The 27,024-nt window shown below is 32.3% G+C and overlaps 1 protein-coding gene across 1 annotated transcript; it reads left to right on the top strand.

Annotated features, from left to right (window-relative positions):
- Nucleotides 1-1,432: 1,432 nt before the first annotated feature.
- Nucleotides 1,433-27,024, top strand: LOC134711633 (pyrethroid hydrolase Ces2e-like). The gene is made up of 11 exons (XM_063572368.1): nucleotides 1,433-1,840; nucleotides 12,051-12,215; nucleotides 16,860-17,007; nucleotides 17,712-17,897; nucleotides 19,791-19,993; nucleotides 22,379-22,523; nucleotides 23,002-23,109; nucleotides 23,670-23,743; nucleotides 24,336-24,459; nucleotides 25,872-26,007; nucleotides 26,578-27,024. Exons 1-11 carry the CDS (start codon nucleotides 1,592-1,594, stop codon nucleotides 26,954-26,956), a joined length of 1,917 nt encoding a protein of 638 aa, XP_063428438.1. The 5' UTR covers nucleotides 1,433-1,591; the 3' UTR covers nucleotides 26,957-27,024.

The following is a 27,024-nucleotide window of genomic DNA, read 5'->3' as shown; positions in this document are numbered from 1 at the left end:
ATTTAGGGACGAGAACATGCTAATGTTTTATTTATATCACATATGCACTGTACTAGACGATACGCTGAGTCCGGTTTTATTCGTTCCAAAGAAGATGTGTCACCCTATGACACAATATTCTGACCCCAGATCGTCCACTCTTGCTCCTAAATATCGTGTGCTTAGTGAGGAAGTATTTTCAACTTTCAAGTCTTGGTTTGGCCAGGCTAGGGACCACAAACACGATTCCCAACCCTCGAGGCGAGCACGCTATCTTAAGAACACCTAGAAGGTCAAGACATGACATGTTTATATTTCCTAAATGATATGACCAGATATCAGAAGGCAAATCTAAACTTGTTTATGTTCATTTGATAACTATTTTAAGTTAAATGTTTATTAAAACATCTATTATAGAGCTCCTAGATAATGGAGGATCCTTGTTTGACAAGTGAAATAGTGCGAACTATAATTGATTTTCTAACATGTAGGGACAGCCCGACGGTTCTACGATAGGATCAGGAACTGTTGATATATCCTAAACATATTAGTGCGTTTCTGTTTTGCAAGGTTTACTTTTATTAGTTTTAAAGTTAGTGCTATAATGTTTGTTTTTCTATAATCAATATGTGTTTTTTTTTTTGCATCTTCCCATTTTTGTTTACATAAAATTGAGAATGGAAATGGGGAACAACCCGACCAAAATAAAAAAAACACAACAGCAGAAGGTCACCAACAGGTCTTCAATGTAGCGAGAAATTCCCGCACCCAGAGGCGTCCTTCAGCTGGCCCCTAAACATCGATGGTCGTTATATGTATTCGACTCTTTAGAACATTAATCTAGTGTCTTCGCTAGTTTTGGAGTTATATATACGTATTATTAATTATGACGGGTCGATATATATAATTAATAAATGTATAACGATAACTTATAAAGTTATAGAATAATTAAAAAACATTCTTTCATTATAATTAAAACTTAGTTAAGCCTATTTAAATGGAATATCTGATAATCCATAACATAAACATTTATTTACGAAAACCAGATAAAATGCACTATCTAAGAACATTTTTCTCGTGTCAAGTCAGGGTAAAACATCTTTTCCAACATCATGTTATCTCACTGTTGTTTTCATTTTAATATCCGATTTCTTATTACACTACAATAAAGCAAGGAAGGTGTAATTGAAAATTTAATATATCCTCGATCTTATCATCTGTCGATAAATGTCTAACTGTAATGTAAATTCGACAAACTGTTTGGCCATAACATGCTGACCTTTATAAGAATGTGATTTGTGTCCTGTCAAAGTGTTTTTGAACCCAGTTATTACCTGTTAAATACAGGTAATTCTTTAAGCTACCTGTTCCTTTCATCTTTAACCAGGTATCGTTTACAATTTACCACCCATAATTAAGGCTTTCGATTGATAGACGCTGAGGTATTCACGGGTCAATTTTTCCTGAATAATTTTACAGTAATATATAACGTCTTATCCCAGTGTTCATTGATTGATTGAACGGGTACACGGAGAACTGCTATAAAAGATAAGCCTTCTGACTGCGCATCACAATTACAATGGTGTACCAGTGAGCAAGTCAGGTGGAAACCATGCGATCTCTCATAATACCTACTGACCGAGCTTTTCTTTCTACATTTTACAAAATGACAAATATACAGTTATATTGTGTAATTATTGTGTTATGTTATAAATATACTTTAGCTGTTAATCATGTTATAAGACACACGGAGTACGGTAAAGTTAAAGGTGTTTTGGAACATGTTCAGCATGGGAAAGTAATTGAGAAATTTTTAGGCATTCCATACGCGCAACCACCTATTGGGAAACTAAGATTCGAGGTAAGCTTAATTAGTTTATTTCTGTAAATGACTTTCAAACTATTTATTCAACATTCATAACTCCATGGGTTACATAATCATGTAACACATAAAGAAACATGATTAAAAATCAAAGTAACTGATATATTTCATATTTGTCTATTGACAGATTTCTGATATAAATGCATTTGCGTATTAACTACATTAAGATTTGTATTCAACTTCAGGATTTCAATTATATGTTTGATATCTATGAATATAAAATAAAATGAATGTTCAGATGCATGTCGACTTAACTTAAATTGCTCTTATTTATGTTCAATTTAAATAAAAATGCCTTTTATTATTTAATATATTACCATTACAATTCCGCGTCCGGACATGAGGAACTATTTTAATTATTCAGATACAAACATTAAATTCAGTAAAGTACATGTTTAACTAAATAATTGAATTGTCATGTTTGTGTTATTTTGGTTTTCTATGTACGTATTATAAATATTTATACATATTGAATTTTTTTTATCAAGTGCGTATTTTCGCACTCTGACTCTAATAAATTAACATCCAATCATATATTTGCTTAAACTGAAATAAAAAAAAAAGTAATGAAATATTATAAGATAATGACTACTTATAGTGAAAGTTTCTATACTTGCTAAAGAACGAGCCTCTCGCATTTTTAAAGAGGAAATGAATCTTATTCATTGGATAGTCGTATATTAAATTTCACCAGAAAAAGATGGATAATTAACTGAACAATATCACAGTACATTGATAGTTGGATCTTTAGTTGAAAAGTACTGTCCAAACCCACAGATTCTACTATAAAATTTGAATGTTGACCAGTACTATACTGTCAATATCAAATGGTTAGGATCCGCAACGTCACACTGCCTACTAATAATTTGTGGGTAAAAATTGTACTGAAAGCTATATGCTATATTATCAAAAATAATAAAATGGCTTGTTTCATACCTAATAGCTGTTAAGGATAACAGGAAAGGAAAATAGTTGTTTTTATATTATTTACATTTAAACGCACTGTCGTGCTATAAAATTGCTATAGATTGATAATCTATCCTTAAAGAAAAACACAAATAAGGATAACAAAAACATAATAAACTATTTAAGGAATTATAAATAAACTAAGCAGGCACCAAGATAAATGAAAATATGTGCACCAGACGCGCGTTTCGTTTACAAAAGACTCGCCAGTGACGCTTGAATAAAGTAAGTTTCACCAAAAAAATAAACACCCCAAAAAACAAAGTACGAAGTTGGAGAGCATTGAGGATCCAAAATTACGGACGGTTTTGCCACACGAGGCATGCTAATCTATTCCTGGGAAAAAATCTTAAGTATTTAAAAAAAAAATCAAAATTTTGAAGATCTAGTTAATATTAAATAGTGAGCACAGCAATGTTAATTCTTGTTTACACAAAAATGCACACTACTGGGCTGGTGATAAAATAAAGGGTTCAATGGCAAATAATGAACTCATGAGGGGAGACAGACAATAATTTAGACAAGCAAATGATGTTTGAACATGCGATTTGATACACATACAACCTTTTCATAAAAACCCTACCTTGGATGCAACGACTTCCGTTAGACTGAAATATCCTTTCTTTGGGAAAACAGCTACCACTGGGCTACAAATTATTTCCTTGAGACATGAAAACAGCCTCTGAAAAGAAAAGATTGTTGCAGCCCAGAATTGAGCAAACACGTGTTTTGCAATAGAATGTCTAATGATTCTTAAAAAGAGTGTAAAAGTAAGTGTTCCTCACATTGAAGAGAACTTATTAAAAACACAGAAACCGGCCCCATTTGCATGTGTGTGGTTGGGTATTTGCACATTCTGCATAATGAAAACACAGTCCCTATTTAGTGCAGGATTAGAGAAGTCCAGGAATTATATATATATATCCCTTTCAATCCTGGAGTGGTATAGAAGGATATCCGTAGTAGTATGTAACACTATGCGAATGTGATGATTTTATTTAGAGACTATAGCTGGGGAAATATTTTTAAAGACAATGTTATGAAAATGACATAAAACAACTTAATATTAAATTGAAACTATAGAATGAAAATCGTAAGGGCTAATACAATACGGAGTTATGTATGTTCGGGATGCGAATAGCTTCAAATTGTTGCACTTCATACTCAAGTGAAGACGATAGAAAGTAAACCGAAGCGGGTACTGCAAGACAGAGTAATGTATTGTCGTGATGTGAATAGCTTTATATTATTACACTGCATACTCAAGTGGAAACAATATAATGTAAGTCATGGGGGGTACTGGAAGACGGAGTCATGTATGATCATGATGTGAATAGCTTCCTATTGTTGCACTTCATACTCAAGTGGAGACTATAGAATGTAAGCAATAGGGGGTACTGGAAGACGGAGTAATGTATGGTCGTGATGTGAATAGCTTTATATTGTTACACGTCATACTCAAGTGGAGACTATAGAAAAATTATCTGAACTAATTTTCAAGTGAAAAGTCTTCTCTGTGGAGATTAAAATAACATGGCCAACTTTTTGTAGATGCAAGTTTCAAACTTCATCAATAGGTGTCGTTGACCTTAGACAGTTTTTGTTGTTATTTTTTGTAAACCTCTTGAAAATCAGATACATAGAATTTCGAAGGAACAATGACATGTATGTAATGCATATTCAACAAATGAATAATTCATACAATAGGTATATGTTCTGTTAACTTGTGTAAGGGTCGTCCAGGATAGAATGAAAATGAAAGTATGGTGCAAAGGGCAAAAGGAGTAAGTCCGGTAAGGGCCGATTTTGGCCTCAAATTTCAGGTTCATCTAACAAAAGATTTTGAACACTTTTTAAACACTTAAGTGTCTATTTAAATTGATTTGATTTGTTTATATGAAAGATTTTAACTGATTCAGTCATAAAAAACGCTCCGATTCAAGCTTAAATATGAAAAATCTTTCGAATATGCCAAAAATCGTCACTTTTCAGATGTTTTTTTTGTCTAAAATGAAAGTGGCCGCATCCGTGTTCATCCTCAACCTTTATATATAATATGTATTATCATCAAATATTATACAACTTGCATTTCAATATTATGAATGAACACGAATGCGGCCACTTCTTATTTAAGACGGAAACCGTCTAAAATTTAACTAAAATGCTAAGATTGTGAAGATTTCAGTAATTTAGCATGACTTTATGATGTTAGTACACGATAAATGTACATTGTATTGTCAAAAACAGCCCATGTTTATGTAGCAGAAACATTCAACTTTCCAAACAATAGTTAAAAATTTACATTTTCACAATTTTGTAAAACTGCTTAATTTTGGGGCCAAAAAGGAGTCTTACTGAACCTACTCCTTTGGCATCGCAATAGACAACCTATAGACCCTAAAATAGTTATGTGTTTAAATGTTGGGAGAGCGTTTCACTCGACCTACACGTGGCATAAGATGAAACGTCAACAATCCGATTAAACAATGCGGCAGATTTATACATTGATCACAACCCACTTTAGCAAGGTTGTTACTGTCTCATATGAGAATTCCGAAGATAACCATACGTAAATACCCCAGTCAAACATTGGCGTTACCTCATAAGACAACAACGTAGTCTTCTTTAGATTTGGTGGAGGCGGCTTTCGTGGTGTGGATCTCGCACTATTACCACTTATAAAGTTTGTGTCTTGTTAGATATAAACAAAAACAACCAAAGACGATGCTATGGAATGCCTCTTTGATCCTGTTTGACCTACAGTGACCTGCCTTGTCATACAAAATAAATTATAATTTTATTTATACACGTCTTTTATTTCGAGTGTTATGCAATAAACCTCCCCGGTGACATGCTATATCTTTATAATGTTCTTAATAGAATCAATTTTAAACACCAATATCAGAATTTCTTTATCAACAAAAAGTAAAGTGGAAGCGTGAATTTCCAAATGTAAACACAGCGGGAAAATGATGATAAATTATCAAATATCATTGGTATTCAATCTTAAAACGCGCCATTACTTATCGTAACTGTATTTTTTCGTTTCCGAGTACAGAAAACGTGTAGGTTTTGAACCTGTCATTTTGGTGAGGTTTATTTGGATAAATGTTCTAAAATGTGTCACCTAGAATTAAAATGTTACATTGATTTATTTCTCGAGTTAACATTATATGAAATAGAAAGCCCTCCTATAGATCAGATCTTGTCAAAAATGTCCCACACTACACAAGTATCAATAGAGAATGACTTGTGTTTTTGAAAAAAAAGAAATAGCTATCATTGTTATTATAATATAATAGACATAAATCAAAGACTTTTGCTTTTTTTTCTGTCAATTTTGAAAACGGGAGCTAATCGTTGAGATTTAGAATAGTTTCACACGATTAAAACGCAAATAATAATATTAAATGTTTTACAAAATCTAATTCCTCAAGATCATACGAAAAACTTCTAGATCAATGTCCTGTACACTTTCATTAAAAAAAGAAAACAATTAAGCCATGTCGTTTATGGTAATGATAGAATCATGGGTTTATTTAAAAAGTGATATCAGAAATAAAGAACTCACCTAAAGAAAAAGTACATTTGACACACAACACAAACATTCAAATAAAACGCGATTTTTTTTTTCATTTGCACTAAATTAATGAAAAAACTCTTAATGCATTTTGAAGAAAAACACAGACACGGATGTTAGCCATTTTGTCCCAAAATATTTGTCAAGACGTTAATATTTCCTCTTCGTTGTTCGTGTCGTATTATATTTTATCCGTTTCTTTAGACCTATAATATTTCCTGTGCAGATTTGTCAATTCTAGATGATCTGTTACCTATTAAATTACATGTTTGGTTATGTTCTATAAATTATTATTTCGGTTTAAAAATTGCGGTTTTTATCCAACGACCTTGTTTTGAATTTAGACTTGTATGTTCTGAATCGGTATTATAAGTTTGCACGAGCCTCTTCCAAGTATTTTTGTGTATGTCATACTATTACGTTTTTGTTTATCAAAGAATCGGGTTTTGATTGCATTTTTCGAAAATAAGTACTCGCACAGCAGTTTGTACCGGTGTCCTATAACCATTCTTCCCCCATGCCAATTTTTCCTGGGGAAAAACTGGATCGATCCAATATTTCTCCCCGGAAAATTGGCATGATCCAACTTTTCCCCCTCAACGTTATAGTGGGAAAACGAGGATCAGGCCAATTTTTCCCCTTTGCGGCATGATAAGCTAGTTTTTCCCCTTTATAAATTTATAACGTCGGCGACGTCAGTTAGAATTTTTTATCCTAAAAAAAGGATTACTTACTTTTTTATTAGTTTAGCGGTACCAAAGCTTCATCGTATTAATATAAATTGATATGTATTTATTTATACCATGTATTCATACAAGTTACATTATACACACGAAGCTCATTCTGATGCAGTGATACAATCCATTCTCATTCGTGAACCCTTGGTATCATTGACCTACTGAATACAACTACTTAAACCTCTTCTGGTCAGTTTGAATATTTTGACTTTACATGATAAATCATTTTTGTACCACAAGGTAAAAGTACCCATCAAAGGCATGGATGGAGAAAAATACTCATCGCCTTAAAGCTTTCATTCAGTAGAAGAAGTCCGATAAGGGGGAAACTTCATCAAACCTAGGGGAGATATGTACCCCCTCTCCAACCAGCATGGGAGACATGCAGTGGAAACGTGGAAGTACAGGAATTACCTCCAGTATTGTGTCTCGCTGTACAAGATCTACAAAAATATTCCACCTGCCCTAAAGGTGTATATATAGGGTTTAATGATACAAATATCCACCGGAGTTACACGGACCTGGTAGTAAGTAATAAAAGGCCACCGTACAGCATCCAAAAATGAAAAAAACCCAACATATATAGTCGGCTATAAAATGCTCCGACCATAAAATTTAGGGAACAATACAAACAAAACTAACAGGCTTATTGATTACAAAATGATTTACAAAAAAACAACAAATCAAACTACATGAACCAACAACTACCACTGAACCCGGTACTACATGTTCCTAGCTTTGGAATGGTCATTGGTACATTAACAATGTGAGGGCCATAAACTCAACCCTCCCCAATGAACCCAAACTAGGACAACACACCGCAAGGAAAAAAGTATCAGTTGCAATTGACTTCACTAAAAATGTTGATACGTTGAACAATAATCACTTACACAAAAACAATAGAAACAAAGCACCGAAATAAAAGTACTCGTAGTTACTGAAAGCTATTTCAAAGCTAGTGAAAATATAGACGGACTAGTGGGCATAGACAGACTGGTAAACATGTGAACAGACGGGTGAATATGTAAACAGACTGGTAAACATGTGAACAGACGGGTGAATATGTAAACAGACTGGTAAACATGTGAACAGACGGGTGAATATGTTGACGGACTGGTAAATATGTGAACAGACGTGTGAATATGTAGACAGACTTGTCGACATATAGATAGACATGCAGTTGAGAATGAAGAAAGACTAGGGGACACAAAGAAAGACAGATTAGTTGAAACATAGACAGACTGATGAACCTGTAGACAGGACTTGTTTTAATGTAAAAGAACTAAAAATGTGTATCTATAAACCAATTTCTAACACAGTTCGGTTTAATTTTCAGACGTGTACATATATACAGTGATATCTATAATATAGGGGGAAAGATTGGCATGGGGGAAAAGTGACTATATGTATACGTATTGTAAAATTTCCGCGGGGGAAGAATGGCAATGATCCAAAATTTCCACGGGGGAAATATTGGCTCATGCCAGTCTTTCCCCCGGGGAAATAGTTGGCATGGGGGAAGAATGGCTATATAACACCGGCATACAAAGCACCCGACTGTGGTGTGCTATGTAAATACTACATGGAAGTTCTTACGATTGAGATTTTGAATCCTACCTGAAAGCTCGTTCGCGCCACAGGGAGTCATACAGTAAACAATTATATCATTACCACATTACAGTTTAAGACCTCTTCTAAACATTTGACTTCTGTTTTACTCTAGAAATCTTTATGTAAGTTTTTGTCGTTTTTCAGCTGTCTCTTTGGCGTTCATATTGAAATCTGCCGTTATTACGGTTGATCTTATTCTGTAGAGAGTAGATTTTCTTCCTTTACGGTACTTGAGTGTCGATCTTATTCTGGAGAGTAGATTTTGTCCCTGTACAGTACTTGAGTGTCGATTTTATTCTGGAGAGAAGATTTTGTTCTTATACTGTACTTGAATGGCATTCATATTCTGGAGAGTAGATTTTGTTCCTGTACAGTACTTGCATGTCGATCTTATTCTGGAGATTATATTTTGTTCTTGTGCAGTACTTGGGTATCGATGTTATTCTGGAGAGTAGATTTTGTTCCTGTATACAGTACTTGACTCGATTTTATTCTGAAGAATAGATTTTGTTCCTGTGCAGTACTTGAATGTCGATCTTATTCTAGGGGTTAAATTTTGTTCTTGTACAGTACTTGGGTATCGATGTTATTCTGGAGAGTAGATTTTGTTCCTGTACAGTACTTGAACGTCGATCTTATTCTGGAGATTATATTTTGTTTTTGTGCAGTACTTGGGTATCGATGTTATTCTGGAGAGTAGATTTTGTTCCTGTACAGTACTTGACTCGATTTTATTCTGAAGAGTAGATTTTGTTCCTGTGTGCAGTACTTGAATGTCGATCTTATTCTGAAGAGTAGATTGTTCCTGTACACTACAGGTCTTGAAAGGTGATCCTATTCTGGATATAAGATTTTGTTCTTGTACAGTACTTGAATATTGATCTTATTCCGACGAGTAGGTTGTGTTCCTGTACAGATTTGAATTGTGAACTTATTCTGGAGCTTGTACAGTACTTGAAAGGTGATCTTATTCTGGAGATAAGATTCTGTTCTTGTACAGTACTTGAATGGTGAACTTATTCCGGAGGTTAGATTCTGTTTTTGTACAGTACTTGAAAGGTGAACTTATTCCGGAGATAAGATTTTGTTCTTGTACAGTACTTGAAAGGTGAACTTATTCCGGAGATAAGATTTTGTTCTTGTACAGTACTTGAAAGGTGAACTTATTCCGGAGATAAGATTTTGTTCTTGTACAGTACTTGAATATTAAGTGTTCCTGTACAGTATTTGAATGTCGATCTGGTGTTAGAAATAAGATTTTGTTCTTGTATATAATGTTGCTTATATTTATGTCAATCAATATGTGACACTTTAATAAACTATTTACTTACTTACTTTTTTTATAAATATACTAGTACTTGAATTTTGATCTTATTCTTGATAATTGATTTTGTTCCTATGTATATGCAGTACTCGACTGTTGATCTCATTCTGGAGTGTAGATTTTGAATTCTTTTGTTAAAACTGTTATTATAATTACAGAATGATAATTATCGACATTATATTATTAATTATTTTATCATTCTCAGTGCAATATTAGCTGAACTGATGACCTGAATACTATAACATCTTTTAACGCAATGTAAATTAGGCAGAACAGAACTGATGCTACAGACGAACTGTTACCCCGAGCTTCTAGGTCAGGGAAACAAGCTATTAAATCTGTACGTCAAATAATTAGTGACGGATACTTAGGAGACAAGTTCCTTAACTATTATCACATATATCGTAAATTTTAATGACATATTATTGGATTCTAGAGTTGAGGATAACGTAAATATATCAGCTGCATAAACAATATCTATGGTGTGAAGGGTCCTTCCCCCATTAAGTATGGTCCTCATATTACACTGCTGAAAGCAATATAAGAATTTAAATGAAATTCACCATTCTTGTGGTTTTGCAGCATTGTATAAAGTATAGCCTCTTGAAATGAGCGAATCATTAACTATTAAAACCAAGGAGACACAGACTGTTAACCCCTCGGGTTCATATATCTTAACCCAAATAGTAACCTACAAATTATAGAAATAGTGCAAAACAATATCATACTGAAACACTTTCCTCTTTTTTTTTTTATTAAAAGACGTCAAAACAAATCATTAAAACAAGTAAACAAGGACAGTCAGACTTATCCTCGTCTTACCAGATATAATAATCAGTGGAAAGTCGAAGGATAATAATATATTTCATGCAGATTTGCACTTTATAATACGGCTTTTTGAAATTTAAAGAAAATTAAAATGAATTTAAAGTTCTTAAATTTAAATTAAAACAGCCAAACTAAAATTCATTGAGTGCACTGGAGTAAACATTTCAATTATCAAAATAAAAATTCAGTAGATCTGTATGAAACTGTGTCAGGTATTTTTTTTTAATTCGTTCGATTTAAAGGTTCACGGCAAAGGAAAGTAGACTGAGTGTTTGTATTCATCAGATGATATCTTAATAAAAACCAACATAAACAATTCAAAACATTTTATCGTAGTATACTGTAATTGATGACTGTCCGAGTAGTCTACTAGTTTATATCGTATCATAGAGTAAGACAACAACGGGTAAAACATAACAAGACTATATGATTCAGGCGTAGAAAAAATATAAAATAATTTTACATACAGTTAAAAAAAAAATTTTTTTTTTATAATTTTCTTAATTTTGTATTCAATGCATGAGAAAAGACCTAAAAGCACTAATGGCCTAAGTTTAAATAGCAAAATAATAAAGAGTAAACGGTCATAATACACATTCTAATTCATTTCTGAATTATATAATGAAAGTACTTCAGTTAACTGTGTATGTAGATTTAAAAAGTGGAAAAAAAATAAAAAGGTATCATTATCCCTATAGGCCAGGACATATTAGCTTAAATCCTTTCTGTAGTCAGAAATAACAAGTCAACCATGGTCCAATCAAAATATCAAAGACAGTCAAAGTTACATATATATACACTGTTTAGTCAGATGTTACAAACCAACAGCCACGGTAACATACACGGTCCTGTCAGAATTAACAAGACGGTCATGGGTAACATTTACTGTCTAGCAAGATATAATAATACAGCCATCGGTTTAAAAAGCTATTTAGTCAATAGTCAGAAACAGCAAGACTGACACGGTTCAAAAAAACTACATACAATATATAGGAAAAATGCAAAGAAAATCACAGTAAAACACACCGTCCAGTAAGAAATAACAAGACAGTCACGGGTTAAATACACTCTCTTGTCAGATATAAAAAGAGTCAATCACTGGTAAAATAACTTTAAAAGTGTGTCTTTACTGTTTAATTGCAGGCCCCAATTCCTCCACATGGCTGGGGCAGTGAAATACTCCGTACAGAAAACTTTGGTCCAGCCTGTCCCCAGGGCGCAGGAGGTATGGAATATATCAAACTGCATCATCCTGGCTTTGATTTATCAAGTGAAGACTGTCTCTACCTCAATGTATATGTGCCTAAGGTATGTTAATCCATCAGAGTTTTTCTCGGGATGGCCGAACAATGAAATCAGGATAACGTCTTATTTTAATCACTTGATGAAGACGTCAACTTTATATTACATTGATTTTTAATTTGGCGTTTTTTCATATGTATTTTACTTCTGTATATTTCACTTCTGTGACAATGAACATTTTTGTTTTTTATTGGCATTGAACTAGCTTTTAAGTAACTGCGAGTACTCTGTACTTTTATGTCTTTATGGTTTTTGTTAGTTGTTTTCGTACCTTTCAAATTATTTTTAAAGGAAAAAGGCCCACACAAATGCACATATTTTGCCAGTGCTATCAAATATGTATTCTACGCTGCTGAGAGAGAGTACATGCTAATCCATCATAGCACTATGGAAGCGGTGGACTAACTAGCCCAAGCCTGTAATTCAGTAGTTGTCGTTTGTTTATTTGTTACATATTTGTTTTTCGTTCATTTGTTTTACATAAATAAGGCCGTTAGTTTTCTCGTTTGAATTGTTTTACATTTACTTATCGGGGCCTTTTATAGCTGACTATATGCGGTATGGGCTTTGCTTATTGTTGAAGGTCGTACTGTGACCTATAATTGTTAATGTTTGTGTCATTTTGGTCTTTTGTGGATAGTTGTCTCATTGGCAATCATACCACATCTTCTTTTTTATAAGACAAACTATAATGTCAAAAAAGTTTTTGTTAATCCTTTAAATGATAAAGTTCGAATTGATGAAAGAGAAATTTTTAATATTAACACTTTCAGTGTCACTCGGACTAACGACAAGAGCAATAAAACGAATCCCCTCTAATATGACCATGAAAAAATAATTACATTATTGATTAGAATTTGGTTTCTAGTTTTTAATTACCTCAGTATCTGGTACTTAACACAAAAATCTTTAGTTTAATGTCAGAGAAATTCAATGCCTTTATTACGATCTATAGTTTACCATATCGTTCAATTATCAATCGACTTACTTTTTCTTTTATTTCCATTTTATATATTTTAAAATGGCTGTAATGAATATTTACATTTAATTTCTTAATTTTATAGCCATTGGAAAAAACAATGTTAAGACCCGGATAAAAGTTCGATAAAGTCGCACAGCTTTTGTATCTTAGAGCATATATCTCATTTTTTCTGCAACTTACTTTACTTTTTGCGATTGATTCAACAGTTATCAAATTGTTTGCTTTTCATACGAAAACTGACTAGATTAACAGATTTGGTGACAATCTAGCACTACTTTAATCAAGTTGAATTCAACAGCTTTCATTCTTTTAGACACCTTAAATAAATGTGCTGAGTCTGTAAAATTTGACGAAAAGTTTAGAAACAATGTAGCACACAGGTTTTCCCTATAAAAACTCCCCCCTTTTTATTTATTATTATCAGACTTTTTGACATTGATGGATGGAAACAATCATTTTTTTCTCCAATATTTACATCTGTAAGTCTCATTGTAGTTTTTACTATCACAGATATCAGAATTCCAATTACAACATCTATAGTTATGAACAGAGAGGGTTTGTTTGTTTACTTTTAGCTGTTATGTATGTTGTTTATTTCTATGATAATCTTGGCTGGATGCTATGCTTCCTTCCTACCATTTTATCAATAGTAACAAATCACAGCATTACAAAAACATGGATAAAACGTGTTCATTTATGTTTATAATTGTTTTATCAAACTTTTACAGAATATAAAATAAATATTTATCTTATTTTCTTATCAAACTTCTGCTATTATAAACTTGATTCCAGTATTGCAGCTATTAATTGTTTTATTGTCATTTGCTCTTTTTCTTTTCATTTGAGTTTAAAACATTAATTTTGTAATTAAGCGCTTCATACTATTCTTTCATTTCCCAAACAACGCAACAACTCTCGCTTGGTAAACAGATACCTTTGGCATAGACGTCGATTTGTGTGTGTGTGTGAAATTTCCCCGTTGGTTTTTCTGCTAAATTTAAACTTATGTTTTCTTGTTTTGTGCGTTCTTACTTTTATAAGAAATTTCAAAAACTCTAAAGTTTAAACTATTGAAAGTCTTGATGTTCCGAAGTGGAAAAGGGCGATTCTTATATGAAGGGGGCTCTATTTAAAATACTGCCAGTACCGAGTCAATAATATGGCAGTTGTTTTTCAGATGCCCCTTTAGTTGAATGCGTTCAATGTGACGGTCAGTTATTTTGTGTCAATGTGAATAAAAACAAGAAGACGGATATGATTGTCAATGAGACATCTCTCCGCCAGTGACCAAATGAATTTGATGGTAAGCAAATGTAGGACATCGTACGGCCTTCAAAAATGAAAAAAAAACCATACTGCTTGCTTATTTATAAAGAGACCTCAAAATTGCAAATAATATCAACAATTTAAACGAGACAAAACAAAAATCTGTCCATAGTACACGGATGCCCCACTCGCACTATTATTTTCTGTGTTAAGTGGACCATGAAATTGAGGTAAAAACTCTTATTTGTCATTTAGATTAGAAAGATCATATCACAAGGAGCATTTATATTAAATTTCAAGTTGATTGGACTTCAACTTCATCAAAAACTACCTTGACCAAAAACTTTAACCTGAAATTTGCGCTTTCATTTTCTATGTTCAGTGAACCGTGAAATTTGAATGAAAACACCAATTTGGTATAACAATTAGCATCCTAGGGTACATGTGTACTGGGTTTCAAGTTGATTTGACTTCAACTTCATCAAAAACTACATTGACAAAAAAAATTAACCTGAAGCGGGACGAACAGACAAACAGACAGACGGACGGACGAACGACGGACACACAGACCAGAAAACATAATGCTCCTCTACTATCGTAGGTGGGGCATACACACTACCTGATTAAGGAAAACAACGATAAGAGTCAGTAGAATTAACAGTAACAAGAGATCCCTGCCTTGGGACAGGCACATACAAAGTTTGGCGGGATTAAACATGTTGTGCCACAACAACCAGTAACAGTAGTGTTATATATTTTTTTTATATTAACTCATAGTATCGATACAAAGCACAAAATCAACTGACAAAAATCAAAGTACAGATCTATTATAGCGTTCCCTATGTTGCTGTTTAAATCAGAATACTGGTTTTTTTTAAAACTTTTTTCTCTTCGATTTGAGGCGATCATACGATGTGTGCCCAACATTCATGCTTGTCACCTTTCTTCCTGTCAACATCAAAATTAGTGCTAAGCAATTCCTTACTCTCTTTTGATTACTAGGTCAGAGAAGTCGTTTTCTATTTACCCCATGCCGACAATGCAATAAAAGATAATACTGACAATTTAATACGGGATCTGCGGTTGATTAGAACTAGTTCTTATAAAACTGAAATCAGTAGACTAGACATACTCATTTCATAGTAAAACACAGACAATTAGAAGAAATCGTAAACCACAAATTAATTCAATAAGAAAATCAACGTTAACCAGAAGCAATTGTTCCTGCATTTTGTTTTTATTGCATCAAGGATCTAATTGTACGAATTAACGTTGGAGACGAGATCGGTGCACGATCAACTGTTTTTATGATGATTTGATGACGAAAGAATTAACGTCTTGGGAGTCAATCAGCATAACTGTTTGTTTGCACATGCAGAGAAACATTGAACATTGTCAAAACAATGAAATGCAATCAAAGGCCTATCCAGTATTGTTTTGATGATTAATTCGACACGTGCTAACGTTATAGTTCACAGGAGAACGAATAATATGATCTTCTAACGATTGTTTTACTGTTTTACTGATAAGGCACCGTCTTGAACATTAAAAAAAAACAAAAAAACAACTTTATATAAGTATAGATTCAATGATCTGTTCATATTCATGTCTTATCATAGTACAAGAAATACACATCTAAGATGAACTTTCTATTGGAATTAACGATCGTAGAAGATATGACAAATTACCAAAAACAAGGTGTAAAAACCTTTTACTTTCCTTATTTAATACTCGATCTTTACTTATATTTTAATTTTCGAGTGTATCGTATCGGGTTTCTTGTTATTTTGGGGCTATACAAGTCTAAGTCTTGTTTTGTAATAACATTTTTAAAAACAGTTGAACAACTAAAAATACCGCGTTTGTCGATGATCGTCCTGGAGCTTTTAGTTATAAAAAAACCCAATATAATAATGCGATATGCAAGAATCATATCACTTGTAAACTAGACTAGTTTTGAACTGAAACAGTTATTTTGATTTGAACAGCCCTTAAAAGACTGACAATAAATAGATACGTCTTACGGTCAATTTTCAGGCTGATCCACTGCGGTGATTTCAGTATTGATTTGACGAATGTATTGCAATTAGTTTTATTTTTAAAAAATCTTTTAAGTCTAAATTCGTTAAAGTGTACGGAAAGATCAGTTGGTGAAATTACATCAAACATATATACGAAAGGAAAAGTAAAGACTCATATGGTTAAAAGTTATGAATACACTCTACTTCATATTTAATTTAGTAGATTAATAATTATGATAACTTGGACATTTATTGTTTCCTTCGTTACAAGTCAAATCATTAAAAATATTTTATGAATTCCGGTGTCAACATCGATGGCCTGACTTCTTGACAAGTAACCCACACTGTTACAGTTTATAAAAATACATTTTTATTTTGCAGATTGTTAATCATAATTCCCGAATGCCTGTATTGGTATTTATACATGGCGGATCTTACTTTAATGGTATGGGTGGTATGTTTGAGGGGTCGTTTTTAGCTATTGAGGGTATCATTGTTGTTACTGTTAATTACAGACTAGGAGCTTTAGGTAAGTTCATAGAGGTCAAATTGTACTTATCATTAACAAATCCAAGGATATATTAACGAGTACCTCAATGTGACAGCAACCCCATGAACGCAAATAAAACTAAAAATACTAACGACGAACATTCAGTCTTAAAAAAGTCAGAAATCTAATTGAACTGACAAAACACTCATGCTTATTATACATAACGCACACACACGACAAATACTGAATTATTTAGGATTCAGCCACACCTGAAGTATGTGGATAATTTCTACTGTTGAAACCTTTGCCATTTTATTTAAAACATGAACGGGGAAAATTAATACACTTATAGATATCATAATGGAATACGAATAAAGCCGCACCTGCTTACAAAAAGTTAAAAATAAAACAGAAAATCGAGAATTTAGTATTCCCCGAAAGTTTTCAATTCTTTCCAAATTAACAATATTCTGACTATATTTATGTCAACAATGTAAAGCTTGTTTGGTCGTGGTCATTCACATCATGGCATACACTCATTGAAATACAATTGCATTCATTAGATCGGTGTTAATTTTTCTTTAATTATTAAACTGAAACTGCAACCAAAACCAGTAAAATAGCAACAATACATCAACAAGAAACAAAAGTTTATAATTGGGCGTATTAGAAATACTCAAACATACTTTATAAAATAACTGTATTGGAAGCATACATATCATATGATATAAAATTGCTTTCAGGATTTCTATCTACGGGAGACTCGAACATTCCTGGTAATTATGGCATGTTAGATCAAGTGGCAGCATTACAGTGGGTTAAACAGAACATTCGTCATTTCGATGGTGACCCTGATAGAATAACTATTGACGGCCATAGTGCTGGAGGATGTAGTGTTGGACTGTTAATGATATCCCCTTTAACAAAAGGTATCGTAAGATATTTCTCTTAAAAAGCGAATTCATCTTTAAACAATTACTTACTTTTAAAGTAGTGATTTACCCGTATCTCGGTGTTTTGCAATTCATGTACCTAAATATCTTATAATTTCAAAAGATCTCAGAAAAGTCATTCTTGTTTGTATGTCATACTCTATTATGTGTTGGGGAGAAGATCCAATGGTACCCAATAGACAAGTTTTCCAATACCAATCATCGTTAAGATTAAATTTATGTCTGTGTTTGTGACCGATTTAGTGTCTCGAACTGGTTTGTTCCTATAATTCTGAGTTTAATATGGTGTAAATCCTCTACAGTAAACATTTTCTAGATTTTGTGACATCTTATGTAGACTTTATTTACCATCTCGATACCTCGGATCTGAATCCATCTTATTGTGCATATCGTTTGTTCTATCTTCGTAGATTTTAAATTGAGAATGACAATTTATACATTTGGTACTTCCTATGCGCTTCTTATAGAATAACACAGGATTCAATAATGAGTTACCATTTAATTTTTTAAACCTGTCAATTTTGTTTTAAATGAGTTGATTTCCTGGATTTTATTTTGTCTGTTTACAATCTTTATTATTTCATAAATCGACACAATAGTTAAATTAATTCACAATTTGTTTTTAAATACCATCTTAATCTATGAAATAAGTTGTGCCCATCATTGAAGGACTCTTGTCCTTGATTAATGATATACATCTCCTTTTATTTTTATCGAAGCAATGAAGATAAGACCTAAACGTGGATTTATTGACAATTTCCTTATTTGCATATTTCTGTAAGAAAATGCTTATCGTTAATTAGAACCGAAGCGTTTGTCCGTATCACAAGAACGTCTATAGCTTAATAGGTGTCAGATCAAAAGTTGAACAATCTGTCGTTCGAAACGAATAACAAAACAGGAAGTAGTTACATATTCTTCCTTGAAAATCTATCAGACTGTATTACTACCACTATGACAAAGAGAGTTCGATCTTATTACGTTATGATCTACTAGAAACCATCTCTTTATTAGACTATATTAAACCTCTGTCTCAGGATATTACATCTAACTTTAGGAGATTTATTGCACATTAAATTGAGTACTACGAAATACCATAAACTATCATACACAAAAAAGATTTATAACCTAAAGACAATTACTAACCGTCTTTTTTATCGACAAAATTTCGCTATTCGGATGAGTTCGCGACACTTTGGTGAAATAAAATCCTGCGTGGAGTCTACTTGTTTATCGCATTTTTAAAAGTCTTTATCAATTTCAATCATAGTAAATCAGTTTTATTATTGACAAGCCATATTGTATCAGAGATTTGTAATCAATTCTATATATTAATATATATTTAAAAAGTTGTAATTTCTTCTGTACAATAGTCGATATACTTCAAACGAAAATGCATCCTGGGCTGCTGTATATGTTATTCAGATAAGACTGCACTTGCATAATTATCTTGTGTTTTCAAGCTGAGTTTATATGGCGAAAGCTGACATACAGGCGTAAAATATTTGCATAATATAAATAAAAAATTATAACGTAATGTTACAGAGAAATTTGTAGTAAATTCATTTACCAGAATTGAATTTTGTATTTATGCCAGACCCGCGTCAGTGACGTCCAAAAAGTTAAAAGGGCCAAATAAAGAGCGAAGTTGAAGAGCATTAATGACCAACATTCCTTAAAGTTTGCCAAATACGGCTAAGGTAATCTATTCCTGAGGTAGAAAAGCCTTAGTATTAAAAAAAATCAGAAGTTTGGTAAACAGTTAATTTATAATTGTGACCATATCAATGATAATTCATGTCAGCACATAATTAACACGATACCGATTTATAAATTATTGGTATTTGCATATTATTTTCTTCTTCTTAGGTTTATTTAGAAATGCAATAATTCAGAGTGGATCACCTCTGGCTCATTGGGCAGTAAGACAAAGACCTTCATTACCAGATGTGTATTATAATATCTTCACCAGCGCTTTCGACTGTCTCTCTAACAATACATACACCGTCAAACAATGTCTACAATCTGTGACAGCAGACGAGATCTTCCGAAAGACATCAGGAGGACATGCCGTAAGTCATTCGTGTATATATGCGTTTTCATGCAGACAAGTACAAGTATTCTGGCACTACCAAATAAAGCAATATTTTCTCTGGCAGACAACACCCGAATTCTTATAATATACTATATTACGCTTCGTCTTGGAAATGGATATTATCATTTTTTTTAGAAATAAAAACATAAATATATTTTGTAGGTAAACATAAATAACAGATTTCTCCAAAACTTTGTAGTTAGCTGATTTATTATGACTTTCCAAATTCAATTTCCCATTATAGATTTTAAAAGACTATTTCCACTTTAGCGTTGATGTCTAACTGCATTTCATTTTCAGACGAACTAAGTGTACGATTTTAATACTTTACTTTATTCTTTTGCTTCCTTTGCTGTGAGGCATACTTAATATATATATATATATTTTTGTCATTTAGAAATTTAAATTTTGACAGTAAAGCAAATTTTATTTACAACTGTTATTAGATTAGGGGCGGAGGAGTGGTATAAATTAAAAAGTTTGACTGATTGCATAGACAATTGTAAATGATAGTTGTAGTCCTTTGTTTATCATACATAAACTCATCACAAATACCAGGATAAAATTTGGTATTCCTAAAAGTTTTGCCCAATACAGCTAAGGTAATCTATTCCTGAGGTAGAAAAGCCTTTGTTTTTCAAAAATTCAAAAGTTTTGTACACAATGAATTTATGAATATAACCATATCAATGATAATTGGGCTGGTGATACCCTCGGGGAATTAAATCTCCATCAGCAGTTGCATCGACCCAGTGTTTGTTAATAAACTCATCACAGATACCAGGATTACATTTGTATTTACGCCAGACGCGCGATTCGTCTATAAAAGTTTCGTCACTCATCAGTGACGCTCAAATTCAATAAAGTCAAAAAGGCCAAATAAAGTACAAAGTTGCAGAGATTGAGTACCAAAATTCCTCAAAATTTTGCCCAATACAGCTTAGGTAATCTATTCCTGAGGTAGAAAGCCTTTGTATTTCAAAAATTCAAAAGTTTTGTGGACAGTTAATTTATGAATATAACCATATCAATGATTATTCAGATATTGTCTTTTAGATTTCTTTGTCATTTACCACATTATTTATTTGATTCCTATTTGTCATCTGCTTGAATATTTTTCACTATGCAGTAATATATTCAACATACATGTCACATGTGATTTTAAAATCTAATTACTTCTGTTTTTGTCTTTTTTTCAGTATAAGTAATGTGTAATGTGAAACTTCATATGGGCACATCCATCTCTCACTTATTTTCAAAGACTGAATTATAAATTTTTGGAAATTATGATTGGCCTGCGAGTTGATTTATTTTGGTGGTATTTAAAGTACTTCTTCATCAATGATAAAAAAAATGTATGAACAGAAATATAGAGCAATTTCCACCAAAGCAATAGGGATAAATTGAATCTACCATATATATTTATAACTATTATGACAAAGAAGACATAGAACAAACGATATACTTTGGCTATGTGTGTATTATTGCCATAGAAGTATAAAATCACGATCTGACATTTAACCCAATATGTATCTCCTTAACTGTTCTCTCACGATAACACAAATAAGATTCCGTTTCTGAAATTTTTACGGAGGAGTTTGCCTTTTAAACAGAAATATAAAACTAAAATTTAATTCACCGAATTAGAGTTATGGTATAACTTCAGCTTCTTTCCTATATAGTACTGATAAAAAAACCATCCCACATTGATTCAATTGAGGAAAGTAATCTCATGATCATGATATAACTGGGAAGACATTTCAATCAGTTATATGTGTCATAAAATACCAATTGTATACTAAAATGTTTATTTATTGTTAAAGCGCTATTTATTCAATACGAGATATACGATTAAAACTCTTGGTATTAAAAACAAAAATATATACCAATATAGGTTAGCAAGAGTTCAAGAAAGGAAATAGAACAGTGGACAAAAAAAAAAAATGAACGGCGAATTACTAGTATGGGAATGTAGGCAATAATCCTATACTTATTATAGATTACAAGATGTAAAAATACCTTTGACTATTAAACCCTACATAAATATTTCTCGTTATTCAACAATTAAAGTCATATTGACAGAACCTTTAGTCATTTTTGCTTCGTAAAATCAAACGCAGATACACATATCTTGTTTAAGGATGGAGTAAATTATATATTGTAAAAAAAAGATTTATTTGTTTGTTGTCTTTACGCCATTTTTTCTTTGGTATTGAAAGTTTTTCTATGACTTATGATTTCTGGTGAATCTTAGCATAAGGAAAACTAGAATGATGATCATTCTGATGTTTGTTGAGGGAAGATTATCTAGTTCAAATTACTTTAACTGTAAACAATAATGTATAAGCTAATTTGATTTCAGTCCAGTCCTCGGATATCCCCTCAGTTTACACCAGTAGTCGATGGCTATTTTCTACCCAAACATCCTCGAGAGCTGCTTATACAGGGAGATTTCTATGTAGACAACGTTATGACTGGAGCTACAAAGGACGAAGGATTGGTAGCAGGTACAGATAATGTTTTTTTTATTAAATTAATTTTAATAATGTTAAAGTTAAACGTGACAAACAGATAAAAATATCTGTAAAATGAAAAATCACAAAAATACTGAACTCTGTAAAAATTCAAAACGGACAGTCCTCAATCAAATGGCAAAATCAAAAGCTCAAACACATCAAACGAATGGATAACAGCTGTCATATTCCTGACTTGGTAAAGGCATTTTCTTTTATAGGAAATGGTGGGTTGAAACTGGTTTTATAGCTAGCTAAACCTTTCACTAGTTTGACGGTCGCATTAAATTCCATTATATTGACACCACAAAAACTAACACTAATATTGTGTACGCCATGGTTTGATATAAAATGTCAAAATAGAAAACAAAATTACATTTATGCTTGACATCTGTAAAACATGAAATAATTTCATGAAATAATAACAGTTGAAATAAGATTTGAAATGATTTTTATTGTATTTATATTTTAGCCAACCATTTGAATTATACACTTGCTGCTGACCTACATGGTCTTGACCAGTTGTTAACGCTAATACACTGTATCAGAGGAGATTTACCAAGATTACCAGGAATAGTGGGTAAACACAATATGGATGTTGTACAGATCATCAAACTATATATGAATTAGATTGTCGATGCAGCATATTTTGATTTGTCTCTTTGATGAGTAATAAAAAGTGTGCCGATACTTTGAATTTCAAAGTGCATCGCGTGCATTTTCGTATTTTGTACTCTTTTTCCTTCTCTAGCTTTAATTGCCTTTGTGTTACTTTTACGCGGTCATCGTGCAAAATTTGCTTTGGCGAACAAAATAATATATAAAGTATAAAAATTGATATCAGCTTTAGGACATTGTCCTTATTGATTGCTTTCAGAAATAAATTAAAATAGAATATGCTGATTATGTCCTTTCCAAACAATACATATTTATTTGATATGATTCTTTTTTTATATATTGGAATCGTTTACACTGACAAGAATTTTACTAATAGTATAGACATCTTAGTTCTGGAACAAGAGACATATTCAGGTTGATAATCCAAAGGATAGTTAGTTTAATTAGTTTCTAACTACTTCAGATTGATACAAATAAATTAATAGATAGCTAGCCTAATATTATTCTTGATTTTTCTTACAGATACAGTTTTGGAAGTTTATGCTAGCTGGCCATTTGATACTTCAGATGAAAATGTTAGGCAGATCTTTTCTGAGGTAACACTAAAACGTTTTCATAGGTATTAAATCTGATATATGTGTATTAGTTGAGTCGGTGTAGTAAAACATAATGACAAAAGAACCTAATTGCAAGGTAAACTAAAAACGGACGAAGTAAGACTTTATCAAGAATCGGAACGAAAGGAAAGCAACTGTCATTTTCCTGATTTGTTTATTTAAATTTTAATTTAAAAAAAAACCAAACTGGTTTTATAGCTAGCTATACCTCCCACTTGTATGACGGTTGTTTATGGTTCTGTTATATTGACACAATTGGATGAGCAACCCAAATATACATTATAGGTTCATCTGGCAATAATTGGGATTCAGCAGCCAAAACTGTGTAATTTGATCTCTTGTGGAGAATTGTCTCATTGCCAACCATACCTCGTCTTCTCTCTCTTTTTTAACACATATATATTAAAATGAATACAAATTAAAAAAAGTACGCTTTAAAAATTTCTGGCGTCTAAATCCTACATGTTGACCGATCTGCACCAGAATCGTCAATGTAATCACTAGAAAAGAAGAAAATCATAAATCATATTTTGTAAATGGCGGTATTAAATTATTTACGAAATTTATTAAGATTATTGGAGACCATTTCATCACAGCGCCTACCCATGATTTAGCAGAGGCTCTCGTTAAACGGAATTCCACTGTATATTTGTACAACTTTGAATACAGATCAGAGTTCCAAAGAAAAGAAGAAGGTATACTTATCATTAATTAGAAAACTAATCCAAGTCAAACATTCTCTTGTGCATATAGATAGTAAAGTCAAAATGCTGCAACAAAAGGGAGAGAATGTAATGTGTTTGCTAAATGAAGTTTGATAGTTTCTTAAAATTTCTTTTTAATACTATTTCAATTATTAAACACGTTTACAAATGTTGCGGGTTATGCTAACATATATAACTGCACTATGATACACAATATTGAAGGGCTTGTCATGATTTATTTATCAAAACATTAGGTACTATAAGCTTATCAACGATGTAACAATATTCATTGCTATTGTTTTATGCATTTATACTTGAACTGTAGCTATGTTCGTGGTATCTCTGAACAATTGTAATGAGTCAAAGTGTTTAATCAACTTAATCATATTATTATTTTCTCTGTAAATTTTGATATTCTACTGACTGAGATAATGAAGGTAAATAAAGGCAACAGTAGTGTACCACTGTTCATAAATGGATTGAGAGAAAACAAATCCGGGTTACAAACTAAAGCTGAGTTTAAAACTGAGCAAAACATATCAAATATAAGACGAATCGAGGAAACAACAAACCACTGAAGTCCAACAAAAACAATACAACATACATAAAAAACGAACTATTAGTTAACAACTGCCACATTCCTGACTTGGTACAGGACATTTAAAGAAAAAAATGGTGGGCCCAACCTCCGCGCTATATGGCAATGTTAAATATACTGCAAAAATGACAGCATTACATGACGGTAATACAGTACAAAGTAATGAAAGAACACCAAGTATAGTTATCAAAGGTACCAGAATTATATTTTAATACGCCAGCCGCGCGTTTCGCCTACATAAAACTCATCAGTGACGCTCAGATAAAAATAGTTAAAAAGCCAAACAAGTACAAAGTTGAAGACGTTGAGGACAGAGAAATACATTCATTGCTAACTATCATCAACATGCAAGATGAGTACATTTTTTCATTTAGTTGATTATAGTTATCAAAGGTACCAGAATTATAATTTATTTAATACGCCAGACGCGCGTTTCATCTACATAAGACTCATCAGTGACGCTCAAATCAAAATATTTATAAAACTAAACAAGTACAAAGTTGAAGAGCATTGAGGATCCAAAACTCCAAAAAGTTGTGCCAAATACGGCTAAGGTAATCTATGCCTGTTTTGTAAACATGAAATTTATAAAAATGACTACATTATTGATATTCATGTCAACACCGAAGTGTTAATGTTATGATCACTTTTATGACTTATAACTAATAAGATTGCGGACACATATACAATTCATCCAAACCTAAAAAACTCTTCCACACGTGTAGGAATATACACTCGTTATGATATGAAAGGTTCTATTCGTGTCTAATGCGTTGTTTGCCATATCGCTTGCTCTTTCTTTAAGGTGTTGTTCATGGATCAGAAATATTTTATTTGTGTGGATTTCCAATGACTGGACATCCGACATTTCTATATGGCGAGAAAGACAGAAAAACTGCGAAAATGCTCATGCATCTTTGGGCAAACTTTGTCAAAAATGGGTATGTACTGATTATCATAATTTAACAATTCTTTTTAAGTTCATTTAAGCATTTAAGTATCCAACAACACAAAAAGTCTGAAACTCATATCTACATTAACAATGGCACTGCCTGAATTAATCAGTTTCGAGTACTGTAAATCTTTTCATTACATAAGAAATAAGTTTTCAACAAAAAGTTATTATTTTGAGTTCTTCACTTAACCATAGAACCATTATTTTATTTGTTGAAGCAAATGAGAGGTTTGATATATCAACGGTTGAAGAAAAAATCGGCAAAACAACAATACACAAACCACAATATAGAAACCGAAATATTGAACAACTCGAAACCTATCAATAAGGGGGGTCTCAGGTGTTACGAAACGATAAGCTGGTCCTGCTTCTCTCGTATTACTCCTATAGAATTAACTTGATAAATTATATCTAGTGATTTTGCATCAAGCATCAAGGTATTGCGTATTGGTAATTGAATATTGTCAAACCCTAATTTAATAAACCCCCAGTCATTTAAATAGCGGTTAATTGTTTGATTTATCCTTCTTGTATTACTAGCGGTTATCTTTTTCAGACTTCCAAGTCTTGTTCCACACAAGGAGTTCCACATGGCACCTTATTCACTCCATAGAAAACAGTACAGCAATATTTTCGACGGAGAAATGGTGCCGAAAGTCGAAGTCAACGCTAATTATAAAGACAAAAAGATACATTTTTGGAATAAAAAACTCCCTCAGTTGTTATCAAATACACATAGACAAAGCATCGATCAGAGTCGAACTGTTACTAAAAGTTACTTTGTGCAGGAAACAGACTCGTGGGTGTTAATATCTATATGTATAGTTCTTGCAGCTTTATCTATTTCATTCCTTGTCGGATATTGCAGAACAAGAAGACAATTGATTAAAGTATTAAAACAAAATGGCGTCCCATTAGCTAACAGAATGATATAGACTTTATAAGAAACAGGCTGTGTATTATAATAATGATTATAATCATTGATTAATAATTTGTCTCAAAT

This window comes from Mytilus trossulus, chromosome 1, assembly GCF_036588685.1.
Source record: "Mytilus trossulus isolate FHL-02 chromosome 1, PNRI_Mtr1.1.1.hap1, whole genome shotgun sequence".
Taxonomy (NCBI): domain Eukaryota; kingdom Metazoa; phylum Mollusca; class Bivalvia; order Mytilida; family Mytilidae; genus Mytilus; species Mytilus trossulus.
This window is presented reverse-complemented; position numbering and strand designations above follow the sequence as displayed.

Excerpts from the sequence above, each read along its gene's own strand:
- LOC134711633 (XM_063572368.1), top strand. The coding sequence starts at position 1,592 with ATGCGATCTCTCATAATACCTACTGACCGAGCTTTTCTTTCTACATTT. Across the intron at positions 1,841-12,050 it reads TTGGGAAACTAAGATTCGAG|GCCCCAATTCCTCCACATGG; the intron begins GTAAGCTTAATT and ends GTTTAATTGCAG. Across the intron at positions 19,994-22,378 it reads AGACATCAGGAGGACATGCC|TCCAGTCCTCGGATATCCCC; the intron begins GTAAGTCATTCG and ends ATTTGATTTCAG.